The following is a 16,494-nucleotide window of genomic DNA, read 5'->3' as shown; positions in this document are numbered from 1 at the left end:
TCGAATGGGTCGAGTGTCGGGTCCTGAACTGGACTCGCAGGTTTCTTGCAACAGAATGGCCCATTTCGTCCGTAAGGGCTGTTGGTCCGTCGCTGCGCAGACGAGCGGTGATGTCGGTGTTACTCCATCCATAGTCGATCCTAGAACCAAGAAAGAATTGGAAAAAAAAAACAGTCATCCAACGGGTTTCCGTCCAAATTCAACCGCTACTTCACGGTACCAGACTGTCGGTAACGGCCACTTTGTTCATATATAAAAGTGTGGTGGAGAAGAGAATTGGACGTTTGGCACATCCTTCGTTGTGCGTTTGCCTGTTGCAAGTTGAATTGACTCCGGCATAGAGGCTTTGGCATCTTAATTCGGCCACTTGTCCACTCGTCAACTTGTTCACTCGTCAACTCATCTGTCTGGTGATTTGTCTACGGACTTATCATTTGACCTGCCTATTTTTTTCCTTTTCCACTTTGTCTCCATCTTGTCACGCTCCTCGCGAGTCCATCTCTTCATCTCACATTCCATGGACCCTTCAAAGACCAGACAAGCCCAAGCCCACGCCCGGCAGCGCCATATGGCGCTAGCGCCGTCCTCGGCCCCGGGCCAGCTGCGTATGCCCACGAGCCGCACCCGAGGAAAGCACAAATCGACTGCTGCCCTGGTGCCTCAGGGTGTTCAACCTAGCTCGCAGAGGCCCTACCAGCAGTCTTTCAACGGAGTTCCTCAAAAAAGAAAGATTCCAGCTCACCACCATTATGATCGGCAGCCACAGTTTGTTGGTACTCCCGAAGACGTCGAAGATGATGATTTGCTTTATCCTGATGAAGAGTTTGTCCTGTTTCTGCTTTCCCTTACATACCTACTCACCCTCTTCCCTTTTCTTTTCATTGTTTTCACTTTTTCACTTTTTCACTTTTCACTTTTCACTTTTCACCCCTACTTGCTTGTCCACCTGTTTTGGCCAATTGTGTATTCTCGAAGCCAAATTCGTCGTGCCTTTTCCCATTCCATCCATCTCCGGCGATCATGTCCCTAATCTGCTTGATTTGACTATTCCTGTTCCTCCCCGTTGCCTCTCCAACTTCAGCTTGCCCCGACATAGGCTGACTAATACCATAGAGGTAGCTTCGGTCAATATTCCTATGATGAGGAGCCAATGCCGCAAACCATTGGCGCCATTATGGAAATCCTATCTGATGTCCAGTCTCAGTTAACATCCCTATCTCATGGGTGAGTTAGCCCTGCACCAATGTAGCCCAATTGTTCTTTTTTTGGACAGACGTTGGGCGCGTGTAGGACTACGTTTGCTTCCGCGTTGACATCCTTCCAAGAGTGTTGCTGACGAAACTGGTTTGAATTCTGCAGGTTCGAGGAACAAAAGAAAAGGTAAGCGGTCTCCCAAGCCTTTCGGCGATCGATAATCGCTGTGAACATGTTGGAAACTAACCTTTCTGATCTTGTGTGGCAGACAAGTAAAGGCTGACGCCGTGTAAGTATCCTCCAAAGTATCACGGTCATTACTGCTGGCGGACGTCCATCTCTAACACCGTGTTCATGTACAGGTTGAAACATCTATCTCGCCAGTGAGTTACATAGGGTCCGAGCATGCTTGGTGCTTCTGACCCCTTCCCCTGTGGTCGGGGAATGTTCGTTGGTTGACGTATGCCTTCACTATCGATTAGGTCGGGTGAGAACCTTCAGACGTGAGTAGATGGACGCCTTGTAGCACTTCCAAAGCTGCTTTTACGCCGACGGATGGCCGGATGCTGACGGCTTTCCCATACCGCAGACTGGAAGAACTCGTGACAACGTGAGTTATCAGAGCTATTGAGCCAGTGTTTCTCTTAGCTCGCTTCTTTTTCTCTTCTTTCCCTTTTACTTTATTTTAGTTTCTCATCACTTTTGTACCTTTCTTTCCTGCTTTCCTGCTTTTCTGCTATGTTCCCTCTGACTAACGTCTTTCACAAGTACGCATCAAGTGGACAGCCGGTAAGTTTTGGTCACATCCTGACTCTTGCCAACCCGTCCATCCGTTTTCTCTAGATCACTAACAGGATCCAAAGCATGGACCAACTACCACTTAAGCTCTCCAGTAGCATAGTACACTTAGCTCAGGAGCAGCCCAACCTTCTTACGCAAGGATCCACAAATCAGACAGCTTTTCACATGGGATTGGACTCTGTCGATCCTTCCAACTTGACGAACAACAACCGGGCAGGACAAGGGAACAATGGGGTACAGGGATAGTGTTGATGAATGTTGGAGGGTTGACAACTAGCACCGAAAACGATGGAAATGAATAGGCACAGGTATTTCAAGTAAATCTTCATACATGTTTTTGTGCGAGTAAGAGCCAGTGAATGAATGAATATGTGGACATATATGGGAGGGATGGATTGGTGACACAACGCGCTGTGAAAGTTAATCAAGTGGACCGGAAAAGGGAGATCACGTCACACTAAATAAAAGAATATACTTTATACCAAAGGTTGGGCTAACTAGGATCGCGAATCACATCCACGTGCTGAAACATATGTACAGGCTGTACTGAGTCACCTCACGACAGAGACCGTTGAGATATACGTCACAGGCTGTTATTGCAGAAGCGATAAAAAAGGATAGATCTGTCTCCCCCCCCTCATTCAATTCAAACACAACTAACAGTAAGATGCTAAGTATGCCAAAGCCTCCGACTCAGTGCACCGTTGCAACATCTCCGAATGGTCCTGAGCAAGGTCTAGTCTGTAGTGATCCCCGGGCACGACAGCCGCAAACGACCTACTGTCTTCGAATTGATTGGAGTCAAGTCTCAAGCTGGGCGGCGTGTCTAGAGGTGAGCTGCAGATCTGTTGCTGGAACTGATGCTCAACGACATGAGGCAGCAAATTCGTTGGTGGGGTCGCCTTCGTTGCCTCAGTTGACGGCCTCTGGAGTATTTCCTCGAGCAAGGTTATATGTTCCTCTCCCAAACGGATAAGGCGCTGTTGCAAATCCAGTACAGCCTCCATTTGGTCGACTGATGTGTTGAGGGAAGCGCATTGTTGGTGCAGCTTTTCGTTTTCTAGTGCAAGCATTTGATTCATCTCTTGTAGGAAATGGGGTAACTGCTCAACAGTCATTGTATGAGGCTGCAGAATGCGGCGTGGCGAAGGGACGCTAGGGGGTGAACTCATTTTAATCGGTTGGCTTCGTAATACTTCAATAGCCAAAAGAAAGTTTCGATGAGGCTATCTTAATACAAGGCCCCAATGATAAGAATGACGTCTGGCATTACATTCACACTCATATACAATATAATATGTAGTTCAGTGTACCGTGACGAGGACTATTTATGTTTTCGATTCGTTGTCTTGTCATATAAAAGGCTGTTTTCTTCTGCTGTTTTCAAGTTCGTTTTGTCCTCGACTCAATAATGCTAGCGGTTATTTAGGACAACTTCAAGACCAATTTGGCCCGGACGCCCGAGTGACGGTCCTTTGTCACTGATTGCATGAAGCTCCACCCAGTATAGCGTAATACCTTGGTTATCCAATACGTACAGTAGGGTGCGGGTCCAGCGTCAGTAAGTTGACATTGTAATTTTACCAAAAATGCCCAAAAGTGGACTAAGCGTGGTGCATGCACAGTGTGCCACTAGTGCCTATATGACCTCTTCCTAGACCAACTACAACCTGGTGCCTGGAAAATAAGACCTTAAATGACCCTGCCCACGACCAACTTTGAAGATCGTCTATGATTACAACACTCCAATGGCCATATGTTTCTGCATGAAAGCTACAATCATTGAAATTCCGTTGAAAAAACTGTAAAATTCGTATCGATTACTTTGCCAGCTAAGCTAGTTAATATCTACTATGGAGGATATGGACCTTTGGGTGGAGGTGGACTTGAATCGAGGTTTCTACTCTTGTGGGGTTTCGATCTGCCCTCCAGTTGACCGGCTCCCTCTCTTCCCATCGCCGTCAATCATGTAGAAAATGCGACATTCGATGAAGTAGAAATTGTGAAGGCCGTCGCCGTGGCTAAGCAATGAGCTTACTGAGAAAGCACTAATAAAAAAAAGAATAAATATATAATTACGCTAGGAAACGAATTTAATAACTGGAGGCACCTTCCAGCGCGAGACGACTAGCCTGCCATGAATGCAGCGTTGCGACTGATGACTGAGTGTGCGGATGGGTGTGGCCCAACTTCTTTTGACGTAGATGAGCGCAGCCTTGCATCAAAGTAAGAGAATCTTCAAGCCGGCCTTGACTGTGCCAAGTGAATGCTAGGTTGGCCATACTGGTCAGCGTGTCGGGATGATCGACCCCAAGCTTCGCCTTGCTCGTCTCCATCACTTCCACAAATAGCTTCTTTGCCTCCTCCCATCGACCCTGGTTGCTGTACGTTGAAGCTAAGTTGGCCATACTGGTCAGCGTCGAGGGATGATCGACCCCAAGCTTCGCCTTGCGAGTCTCCATCACTTCCACGTCAAGCTTCTCTGCCTCCTCCCATCGACCCTGGTTGCTGTACGTTGAAGCTAAGTTGGCCATACTGGACAGCGTGTCGGGATGATCGACCCCAAGCTTCGCCTTGCGAGTCTCCATCACTTCCACCTCAAGCTTCTCTGCCTCCTCCCATCGACCCTGGTTCCTGTACGTCGAAGCTAAGCTGGCCATACTGGTCAGCGTCGAGGGATGATCGACCCCAAGCTTCGCCTTGCGAGTCTCCATCACTTCCACAAATAGCTTCTCTGCCTCCTCCCATCGACCCTGGTTGCTGTACGTTGAAGCTAAGTTGGCCATACTGGTCAGCGTGTCGGGATGATCGACCCCAAGCTTCGCCTTGCGAGTCTCCATCACTTCCACAAATAGCTTCTCTGCCTCCTCCCATCGACCCTGGTTGCTGTACGTTGAAGCTAAGTTGGCCATACTGGTCAGCGTGTCGGGATGATCGACCCCAAGCTTCGCCTTGCGAGTCTCCATCACTTCCACAAATAGCTTCTTTGCCTCCTCCCATCGACCCTGGTTCCAAAACGTCGAAGCTAAGTTGGCCATACTGGTCAGCGTCGAGGGATGATCGACCCCAAGCTTCGCCTTGCTCGTCTCCATCACTTCCACCTCAAGCTTCTCTGCCTCCTCCCATCGACCCTGGTTCCTGTACGTCGAAGCTAAGTTGGCCATACTGGTCAGCGTGTCGGGATGATCGACCCCAAGCTTCGCCTTGCGAGTCTCCATCACTTCCACAAATAGCTTCTTTGCCTCCTCCCATCGACCCTGGTTCCAAAACGTCGAAGCTAAGTTGGCCATACTGGTCAGCGTCGAGGGATGATCGAGACCATTGATGCAAATTCTTGCCTGAACAGCTGCCTTTGCCAGCGTCTCTGCTCGTGTGTATTCGCCAATCATCAGCATGTACCAAGATATATTTGTCAGTACTTTAGCCCAATTTGCAACAATGCTCTCCTCTCTTGGCTTTCTCTCAACTAAAGGTTCGACGTGAGGAAGAAGACTTTGACAGACGGCCCATGTCTCGAACGCGCCAGAGGGGAAATGGTCGGCTGCTAGCTTCATGAACAGCCGACTCCACTTTGCTGGGTCACCATATTCCGAGATCCACGAGCGAGTGCAGAACTGGACCAGCGAATGCATCTCACAGAGTCCCACCGTCGAAATATGAACAAGAGAGTAGCCTCGCAGCACGTCCATATCGTTCTCAAAGCCTGTTCGTTCGCTTTCACCGTCGCTTTCGCTTCCAATGTCTATGCCGTCTACATCATTCCCCTCGTCCGCCGTGGTGTCTTCGTCGTCGTCGTTGTAGCTATGAAGCATGATCTCAGGTATGTTTTGAGCCTGAAATTGGCTCATCAACGATAGAAGATTGGCGGCGCGCGGTTGCTCCCGCCTGATCTGCTCGAACGTCACCTGCCACGTCACCACAACAGAGTTGGAAACCCCATCTTGCCGACCAAGATCTCCTTTATCGCTGCGAAGAAGGCTATCTCTTCGCTTTTCACTTCTGTAAAATTCATTCAGATATGACTTGGTAGTCACTCGTGGGCTGCGTCGATTGATGTATGCTGCTGCCTGGTTTACTGCTAGCGGGATGCAATCAAGTGTGCGGACAAGATCCTTTGCTGCAGCTTCGTCTGTCTTGTTTTCCAGCCTCCTCTGCAAAAGTTCCAGAGCTTGCTCCTCTCCCATGGTGGGGATTCGCAACGTTGCTTGGCTACTACCGACTAGCTTTTCTGCTGCGTCAAGGCTGCGCGATGTGACGAGAATCTTGCCCTTGGTTGATTTGGGCAAATACGAGGCAACTCGATCTTGTAAGGCGTCATCGTGTCCCTTGTCAAGAAAGAATAGCTTGATATCATCGGCATTGTCGACGACCATCAGCCACGGATTGATGTCATCCCTCTGCAGCCAGTCACGCACGAGTGCCAGCACGTTGACCTCTGGTTCGTGCCGACGAGGCAAGGCGAGAACATCTGCAAGAGCGCGGTACGACTCCTCGAACGTCGCCTTGCTGCGGCCATGCACCCAGAATACACTGGTTCCGGGCTCAGCCGCATAGACGTGGTGTGCAAACTGGATGGCCAGCTGGGATTTCCTATTACCCTGTTAGTGCCAGCATGGAGAAATAGCGAGGATTCATTACCCGAAGCCGCCCATGCCGACCAAAGCCATCCGCTGGCTGGGTTGGCTGTATTTGTCTTGCATCCATTTCTCGATCATAGGACGGTGGACAAAGTCTGGGTCAGGAGTGAACGGCATCATGAAATGGGGCTTGCGGGAAACCGAGGCATCCTCGGTCGGCTGAAGCCCCAGTCGTTTGACCCTTTCATGCATGTCGACGAGTATGGCCCTGGTAATATGTTAGTCTTGGTAGCGACAGGGAATTTGTCTGTGCTCGTACGTCTGATCAACCTGGAGTCCGAGTAAGATGGTTTTCTCGTGACGGTCAAGACCGGCCAGAAGTTGGTCGACCTCTTTGCTGTTAAATGGCCATTTGAGTGCTCGAATGCCATAGCGCCGCATAGCGGTACGTACAGGATTTGGATCAAGCTTTTTCTCCAATCGCTCCAGGTCGGCGATGCAGCTGCGGAATGAGCCAACAAGTCCCTTGGATATCGAAAGCGACAAGCTTTTGGTCCCTTCTACCAGGCACTGCGTAGCCCGCAGAGCAGTCCCCAGGTGTTCGACCTGGTTGCGGAGACGCTCGATATCCGCTCGGGCGCTAGAGACATCTTTGGAATACTGGAAGCACAGCGTCGCGACCTTGGCGGAGAGGTCGATGACAGCGATTATGTTGGCGGCGACTCCGAGTCCTTCCATGACCGTTCCGGCTCACATCTAATGATCGATACCGTGGAATGACGTGGGAAAGTTGGAATACCCCTCATTTCTGTGAGGCCTCCATCTGCGGGGAGGGGTAGGCGCAGCTGAGCATTCGTTGATCATGATTGGTAGGCGATGATGGTGATGGCGACTGGCTGGTGCCCCAACAGCAACTTGATAATCCATGAGGCAGGCTTCCTCAGTACAAGAGCGCCAAACGAGGAATTGTCCGGCGTTGTAGTTGGCATATTGGCCGATCAGCTGTATGTTGTACGCAGGAAGTTCGTTCTTCGCACCTACCCTTGGGCTAGGCCACATGAGGGCCACAGTAATCGACGTTTTTACGTCTTCGTCAGTGGGATGTGTATGCGTAACTGCTGATAAATGTTGTATAGATTTTTGGTCAGAAACGGACATTAGAATATTGCAGGTCCATCTTTAGTTGGTCGTCCATGGCTCTTGCTTTCTGAATATTCAGGCGCTTACATGCTGTTAGTGCTTGGAAAGGGCAGGGATCATGTTAGAGCTAGTGGTGCACTGTGCATGCGCCACGCTTAATCCACTTTTGGGCATTTTTGGTAAAATTACAATGGCAGCTTACTGACGCTGGACCTGCACCTCACTGTATAGTTACAAAACTGATTGTGGATTCTTTCCCAAGTTTCCACTTCACATCATACAATCTCAATCTTCGAAATGACGGCTACCACGAGCTGAAGTAAATTTGATACAACAATTGCGTCTCTAGAAAGGTTAAGTGGCTCCGACATGCATGATGCGTTACGAGACGTTACCCTACGCCGGACGCTTTTCCCTAATGGAATTCTAAATATTTCAGAGCTGTCGTTGCCTCGTACTCCCTGTGCTACAGAGTTTGAGTTACAAGCCGTATTATAAAATTCCCATTGGAAGCTGAATTGGGCTGCACCATCAGGTTAGCATAAGAGAAGCAAAGCAAGAAAAGCAAAACACACCCGCAGACGGCGTTGATACTAGTTGGGGAGTGGGCAAAAGGAATCTCGGGCTCTTAGTAGAACATTTTGCGCCATGTTAGTCGGTGAATATTACGAACTTTGCGTCTATATGTACAGGGTGATGCGAGTCCAGCGTCAGTATTTTATTATTGATGTTTTTTTGAGATCGCCCCAAAATGGACTAAACGTGGCGCACGCCCCTTGTACTAACGACGCTAAGTATGATCCCTGCCTTTCGTACTCACTAACAGCATTTAGCTGGGCACCAGTTTTAGACTCCATGCAGGGCCAGCCAAAATGAAGAAAATAATCTGTTGTGTGCCTTACAGTATTGAGCACCGACAATTTCCACACAGTGCACAATATGTAGCTATATTCACTGTGAATATGGTATGGGCAGAAATCAGTGAGTGAATTGAAGTACTTCAATGGCTTACGGAAGGTCAAAGTACCCTTTACTCGCACTGTTAAACGGTCTCCACTCCCCCGCGTTCGAGCCCCAGTCTTTAGGCATCCGCGATACTTGTGGATACTTCCCTCAACCAGCCAGAAATTGATTGTAGGCCGGTTTAAGGGCCTGATTCTGACACAACATCTGCTTCCTGGGTAGAGTCATGTACCTAATGGCCCCCACCCTAGACTTGATACAAGCATGTTATTTTTGGAGCGGAAGCTGTCAATGCTCAGTACTACAGTGCTGAACACCTCCACCTTCCGCTTCAAAACAACATTCTCTTTATAAAATCCAGAGTGGAGACACTTCGGTACATAGATCTACCTAGTAAGCAATTATTTTGTCTGAATTTGGCTGCATTATGCGTGCGTAAGCAATTTTTGAATGCGTGAAAGAAGTACCCAGAAATATCGCTGCTGCCTAAAAAATCTGGGGGAGTGGGGACAAGTCAGCAGTGCGAGATAGAAGTACTCTCTCCAGGTACAGACTCGGTAGGTACTTTGAGAAACAAAAGATAAACTAAGTCACAGCGCGTACAGCGTGTCTAGGGTACATATACTTCAGATGTGGAAACATCCTTCATTGAGAACGATTGTTGTAGGAGAGGAAGCTATCGGTGTTCAATACTGTATATAAGAATTAAGTACATAACTGTAAGTCGATTACAGTACATGTCTTCGAAGCCCGGACGCCGAAATATTCAGATCCTATTATGACTGAGACATGGCGGGGTTGATATCCGCTCTGGCTGTGCATATGGCGTGCGCCGCGCTTAGTCCGTTTTGGGACATTCTCAATAAAACATCAATAATAAACTACTGACGCTGAACCCGCACCACCCTGTATAATATTTAGGGAAACGAGGACGGAAAGCAGGCGTTGTATGTAAGCATTAGCGACTAGTGCCCTTTCGGCCAGAACAGGCCGCCGGGCGTAATAAATTGTATTGTATTGTATTGTATTGTATTGTATTGTATTGTATTGTATTGTATTGTATTGTATTGTATTGTATTGTATTGTATTGTATTGTATTGTATTGTATTGTATTGTATTGTATTGTATTGTATTGTATTGTATTGTATTGTATTGTATTGTATTGTATTGTATTGTATTGTATTGTATTGTATTGTATTGTATTGTATTGTATTGTATTGTATTTACAACATCGACGCTTACTCGACATTTTATGTCTGTGGCTTCATTGGGTTGACAAGGTATTTCGTCTTGGCAACTCAGGATGTGATTAGCTATAGTACAGTATTCGACTGTGCTTACTTTAAGTACGAGATCTATCCTCTTCCGTTCTGTGTCTCCTGACATTATCCGGTGCGTGTTTGTTGGAAAATTAGACCTGTCAGGCGGGTTCAGGATTGCGAAGGAAATCATGTAGAATTTCAAGGCTGGGACGATACGCGATTCGGATTGCACCGAATCCCTTCTTCATTTGCCAGGCTGGGTTACGCAAAGCGACTAACACACAGGGTCTCAAAATAGATGAAGTCGGCCGGTACTGGCTTCTCCAAGACAAATCAAGCGATTATCCTATATCTGTAAACTCTGATAATGGACTTCCAACGTTGTTGACATGGTAGACTGTCCAGGCAAGGATCTCAATGCATCCCGGATACTTAAGATAAGGCTTCCTGCCTTTTCAAAACCAGCATCGTGTTTCTGTTACGGACCTTTGTGTGTCGATGTCTAAATGCTGCTTCCTTACGTAGGACTTACGTGGCAAGAGCCTACTAATTGCACGCAGGAGATTAGCCGGTATGAGGATCAATGTTCAAACAAATATAGAGAGGAATGCACAAGCACACAAAGACACGGAGGTATAGCGAAATTTCCCCGTTTCAAATACCTACCAACTGAGCTTCGTCTCGCAATCTGGCGGGCGGCTTTTGCAAGCATAGACCCGGCCGTTGGAGTCTGCACCTTCGCGCACGATTGGTGTGAAATCACGGTAAGCCATCCTCGCTCCGCGCATGGTCGATCGCCACCAATCGCACATGCGTGTAAGGAGGCTAGAAGCGAATGGTTTCGCTCCATTAGCATTTGCGAAGGACCTGATCGAGCTCCGGAGTATCTATTTGTCCCGCGGACCCTCTTTCTAGTTCCTCCGTCCGCAGTCACAGACTCGCAGCTGGAGCATCTCATGCTACCTATAGAGCACGTCGCCATCAATGTTGCGGACAGCCCTGATCTTTTCCCCCTTTTTGAAGCACTAGCAAGACTTCCTTCTCTACAGACCATAATCATCATTATACCATCAGATACTGTCGAAGAGCACCAGGCTATAAATTGGCAGGAAACGATACGGCATGATGAGGAAATGCTCAGCCGAATGAGTAAATTGGTAGACGCGCCCGCACCAGACGGCGAGTGGCATCATCGCACCTACATGGGATGGGTGCTATGCAATTACTTGGAAAGTTCAATGGCGAGGAAGTATTATGCCGGAGACAAAAGACCAAAGATAAAGCTTTTGGTTGACCGAAGTGGGTCTTCCTTAGAGGCTGGAGTAAACACGGGACAGCCTTGGGCACTCTATTTCTACTGAATCATAGAATTAAACAGTATTTCAGTTCGCACCCCTATAGGCTCTTTTCTTATGGAGTCTTTACGTTCCGACCCGCCAACAACATTGCTGACGTTCAGTGGATAGCGCCCACGGTGCCGACGCGCGAAATGTGGCATAGATCAACCTCCACATCGTAGCACTTCATGTGTGGGAAGCCTTGTTGTAGGAAACCGCGATCAGCGAACAAGCAGTATTCTATCCATGGGCTACTTCTAATTTGCAATTCTGTTTTTCTTCGTCAAGGCTCGATTAGTGTCGGTACTATGCCCTTCATCCTAGCGCTACAAGTATCGCAATTGGTGAACTGTACTGGTGATGATGTCAAAAGCTCGGATGAAATCCGATAACCACATCGCGCTTCCTGGCGTATCGACGAATGTCATGCAAGGAGAGTAAACGATGCAGACACCAGAATTTATTTCAAAGTGGTTGGTATGCTGCATCTCTCATGTACAGGTAGTTATCCAGTGGTTGTACCCTCGACCGGAGGGCCGTAACGCGTCCACTGCTCTTGTTGCGGACACAATGACAGTCTATAGAAGTCTTCGACTTCAGCAAGCATGTCTTGTGGTCCCGACACTATTACTTGCGGAAGTTGTGCCGTATAGTGCTGAGTAGGTACCTTCCGGGGGGAGGGCATCCTCCACGAACGTTTGGGCCATTTCTAACATGCAGTTTGATGACTGATTATTGCTGCTGCAGAGCGCGACCCATAAGCACCAATGGGAGAAGGTATTGTGTGGTGATTAGTCAGTGGGCGCGCCCAGGCGCCCACGTATCAGTCGCCAGCCATCTGACGTAGCGGCTCACGACTCAAGGGCCTGTATATTCTGTTTCCAATCGTTGTTCGATTGCTCTATCAGTGTAACGGTTGCACCTAACCGTTAAGCCACAGGGCAAAAGATCGGGCCATAACTGCTATTGTAGCAATTACGGTAGTGCTTACAGCTGCTTATAGAGCCTTATAGCGCTGTTACGGTAACCAATCGTAACATATATATAGTATAAGTAGCTATTTAATAGTTATACTGACCTTATAGAATTATTTTTAAGTTTTAAAAAATCTAATCAAGCTTATTTTAGGACTTATATATTGTCACGGCCAGGGTCCCTGGATGCATTCAGGGTCTTACCGCTGCACTAAATGGCAAAAGACTGTTGGAAAATCCGGGGATCCCCCTTCCTTTCAGGGTTTAGACTGTCAGACTGAAAGTCCTAGATTTAGAGTTCAAAGTCCTAGATGAAATCATCTAGAGATATAAACCCGAGAAGAACTCTCATATCAATAATGAACAATCAAGTTTTATAAAATACATTTTCACCCAGCACTACTGCGCAATATAAACATTAGGTTATGAGCCCGGGTTAGCAAACACCGGGTTTCTCTTCTGAATCAAAGAACCGAACTTTAACCTCATCCCAAAATGGCCTCACGTCGAGCCCCACCTTTCACTATGCAAACTCGCAACACCATCAGAGTGTCGCCTGCATCCGAATCGTCGCGATCTGGTGCTTCAGGTCAAGACCACACACCATCTTCAACCTATGACAGTACCACGGTCATCTCCGAAAAGAATACTCTTTTCCTTCCGCAAGAGCTCAAGCTAGGCGGCCCCTCCAATTGGGAGCAATATTGCCCAGCTCAGAAGGCCATTCTTCGGATCAATGGTCTCGAAGATGCTGTCTTTGGTGATTACCCTCCCGAGGAACAGCAGACAATGGATCAAAAGATCAGGGCGGCGAAAGCTGCCGTCTCCATCCGAGGTAACTGCACTGGAGAAGCACTCAGTCAACTGGTCGGGATTGAAAACCCCCAGGAGATGTTCAACCTTCTCCAGGCCTACTGTATTGGCACAGGCCCAGTTCTCCTGCAGACAACACTTTACCAGTTTATCCGGATCAAATCAAGCTCTTACGAGACAATTCCACAATTCAATGTCGATTTCGAACGACTCGTCAAACTTCTCCTCGAGCAAAAGGAACCAATCTCAGATACCCTCAAAAGGTGGTCTATCTGACTGCCTGTGAGAACGAGTACCCCGACTGGACTGCCAGACAACGGGCTCTCCTTCGCTCTGAGCATCCGCCAACACTACGATCAATGCAGCAAGATCTCATTGATGAAAACAGGTCATCAGATGACGATGACAGTCATGGTACTGCCTCTACGTACTGGGCCCACGGTAAAAAGACCGGGAGGAAGGGCCTAACCACAAGAAAGCAAGAGGCAAGTGGACGGAGGAGAGGCTCTTCAAAGAACCAGCGAGCCGCGAACAAGTTTAACCAGGAGACCAATCATCGAGTCGGCAAGCACAAGGATTATACCTGCACAAACTGCAAGAAGAGAGGACATCACGAAAATGATTGTTGGTTCGCCCATAAGGGTAAGCGGCCCGACTGGGCAGTCCGTCTCGCCAAGGAACTCATGGAGCATGATCGTCAACGCGACAACAGCAAGAATCTCCATATTAAGGAATCAAATCACATGACAGTCGAGCGATCTTTTCTGATTCTTGAAGACAGCGTCTCAGACGAGCCGCCTATGGACAATACAGAAACGTGTAAGGTCTCCCTTGATAGCATCTCTTCAACCGCAGAATGGCTGTTCGACACGGGTTCGTCAGTCCACATTTGCAACGACCAAAGACTATTCACAGTGCTGCAGCCTGCAACCCGAACGGTCCTCGTTACGGGCGGTGGGAAGGTGTACCCATCCGGTCGAGGGACAGTCAAAATTTGCTTCATAAACAAATGGGGCGATCAGGTCACAGTCAACCTCAAAGACACGCTATTCATCCCTGAGTTTCCGGTAAACGTCATGTCAGGGCTCAGGCTGTACAAGAACGGCGGCTGGATTGACGGTAACGACATATACGACCCAACAGGAGACGTCTTTGGTCTCCTCCGTATAGGAAGGGACGGTCTGTACGTCAACACTGAGGTCAGAGAGACAGCCGTTTCAAACCAGGCCGTCTCCGAACTCCAGCCAGAACCATGCAATCACCACATTGTTTCATCAAAGCAATGCCTGGATGTCGATCTTTGGCACCGAAGACTCGGCCACGTCAACGTATATCAGGTATCGCAGACTGCCAAAATGACGAGAGGAATGTTCTGCGACAGCCACCACAATCATGAGCCTTTCAATTACTGCCTCGCCTGCGATATCGCAAAGGCCCTACGATGGACTCCACGAAACAAACGGAAGCGAGCCTCCAAGGCCGGTTTCATCCATGTTGACACCTTCAAAGTCAATCCACCGGGTATTAGAGGCGAACGATGGGGAATGATTGCCACAGATGATAAACATCGAATGAGATGGGCCTACACATTCACGAGGAAGGGAATGGCTTCGGAACTTCTAGGCCAGCTCATCTCGAAGATACGAACTCAGTATGGCATCCGAGTGTACGCAATCCAGATGGATGGCGGCTCTGAGCTCTATGGTGCGTCTCTCAAGAACCTCGAGTACACCCACGGCGTCAAAATCATCAAGACGACACCATATACTCCTGAATTTAACGGAGTTGCTGAGCGCTCTAACCGCATCATCTTTGACAAAGTCAGAGCAACCATGGAATCGGAAAGAATCCCGATAGAGCTCTGGCCATTGGTCCTGGAAGATATGGTGCGCAAGACAAACGTGACAGCCACCAGGGCAATTGATGGCCTCACTCCCATGGAAAGCTTTCTCAACGAGGCCTTCCCCGGACAAGACAACAAGCCGGATCTATCCGGAGAACGAATTTGTGGCTCACAAGTCACGATACACATACCAAAAGAACGAAGATTGAGATCACACAAGTTTGGTCCAAGAGGAGAGGCTGGAATCTACCTATGCATGGAAGGTTCACAGATCTACACCTGCTGGGTGCCCTCTCGCAGAAAGGGACATCAGATCGTCCGCTCTGCAAATGTGAAATTCTACGAAAAGGTCGGGGAGAAAGAACTCCTGACCGAAACTGAGCATGATGTTGAGCCGGAAATCCGCAAGAACGGAGCTCCCATCTCAAGCCGGCCACAGTCAGTCACGGAGCAGACAGAAACTCCGAGCCCACGAAGGTCTGAAGTGAACAATCTTCAGCATGCCGAGGTGCATAATCCTCAGCATGGACAGACGACAACATCCATGACATCAGCTAAGCTGCCAGATCCCCGAAAAGAGGTGATCACTGAGCCCAAAACAATGACTGAAGCGCTTCAAGGTCCGCAAAGGGAGCATTGGCTCAGAGCAATACACAGTGAGCTGCGCAGTCTCCTCACGAAAGGAACTTGGCGCATGCTGGACCGCAACCAAGCTCACAATAGGCCACTTACAGTCAAGTGGGTATTCAAGGTCAAGAAAAAGAGGACGGCAACCTGGACAAGTTCAAGGCGCGGCTGGTGGTCAGAGGCTTTGAACAACAGTTCGGCTTTGACTACAACCAGACCTTTGCCTCTGTTGCCAAATCGGCGACCTGGAGAATCCTCCTCACCGTTGCTGCCTGTCTTGACTGGGAAATTGAGCAGATGGACGTGTCGACGGCGTTCTTGGAAGGGGACCTCGACGAAGAAGTCTTCATCGAAATGCCGGAAGGACTTGTCGAGTATTTTGACCAACACCCAGAAGACCGTCCGCCAGGATTTTCAACTGAGAAGATCTGCAAATTGATCAAATCCCTCTATGGGCTCAAGCAGGCGCCTCGGCAATGGCAAAAGAAGCTGAAGGAGACCTTGGAATCCCTTGACTTCAGACAAGCAACGTCTGACACGGCCGTATATCACAATCCCACAACGGGAGTGATCATCATCACATATGTGGATGACTTCCTCATCATGGGCAGCAACAAGGAAGCAATCCAAGGGTACAAAGCCCGCCTGGGAGAGATCTTTACCATGACTGATCTTGGTCCCGCTAGCCATTTTCTTGGAGTAAGAATAACCCGAGACAGGAACTCAAGGCTGATCTACCTTTCCCAGGATGCATATTTTACCAGAATACTGAAGAAATTCGGCTTAGAGGATTGCCGACCGGTCAAGACCCCGATGGAGCGAAATTCACTCTCGACACTGCAACCAAGAGACAATGGCGACTCGGCTTCTCCAGAAGAACGAGAAGACTATAGCTCGAAAACCGGCTCGTTGATGTATGGAATGACCCAAACCAGACCCGATTTAGCTTTTTCTTCTCTCGGT

At 48.6% G+C, this 16,494-nt stretch overlaps 4 protein-coding genes across 4 annotated transcripts; 2 read left to right on the top strand and 2 right to left on the bottom strand.

Moving 5' to 3' along the window:
- Positions 1-517: 517 nt before the first annotated feature.
- FPOAC1_013244 (uncharacterized protein) lies at positions 518-1,581 on the top strand (the record flags this gene model as incomplete). Its single annotated transcript, XM_044857585.1, has 5 exons — positions 518-822; positions 1,114-1,224; positions 1,360-1,380; positions 1,463-1,483; positions 1,557-1,581. 5 exons carry the CDS (start codon positions 518-520, stop codon positions 1,579-1,581), a joined length of 483 nt encoding a protein of 160 aa, XP_044701768.1.
- Positions 1,582-2,651: 1,070 nt separating this feature from the next.
- Positions 2,652-3,167, bottom strand: FPOAC1_013243 (uncharacterized protein; the record flags this gene model as incomplete). The annotated part of the gene is made up of 1 exon (XM_044857584.1): positions 2,652-3,167. One exon carries the CDS (start codon positions 3,165-3,167, stop codon positions 2,652-2,654), a length of 516 nt encoding a protein of 171 aa, XP_044701767.1.
- Positions 3,168-4,088: 921 nt separating this feature from the next.
- On the bottom strand, positions 4,089-7,310 carry FPOAC1_013242 (uncharacterized protein; the record flags this gene model as incomplete). The annotated part of the gene is made up of 3 exons (XM_044857583.1): positions 4,089-6,585; positions 6,634-6,840; positions 6,892-7,310. The coding sequence occupies 3 exons, from the start codon at positions 7,308-7,310 to the stop codon at positions 4,089-4,091; spliced, it is 3,123 nt and encodes a 1,040-aa protein (XP_044701766.1).
- Positions 7,311-10,443: 3,133 nt separating this feature from the next.
- Positions 10,444-11,298, top strand: FPOAC1_013241 (uncharacterized protein; the record flags this gene model as incomplete). Its single annotated transcript, XM_044857582.1, has 1 exon — positions 10,444-11,298. The coding sequence occupies one exon, from the start codon at positions 10,444-10,446 to the stop codon at positions 11,296-11,298; it is 855 nt and encodes a 284-aa protein (XP_044701765.1).
- Positions 11,299-16,494: the final 5,196 nt, after the last annotated feature.

Source organism: Fusarium poae, assembly GCF_019609905.1.
Source record: "Fusarium poae strain DAOMC 252244 chromosome Unknown contig_1, whole genome shotgun sequence".
NCBI lineage: Eukaryota > Fungi > Ascomycota > Sordariomycetes > Hypocreales > Nectriaceae > Fusarium > Fusarium poae.
Note: the sequence above shows the minus strand (reverse complement) of the source record. Positions and strands in the feature narration are given on the sequence as shown.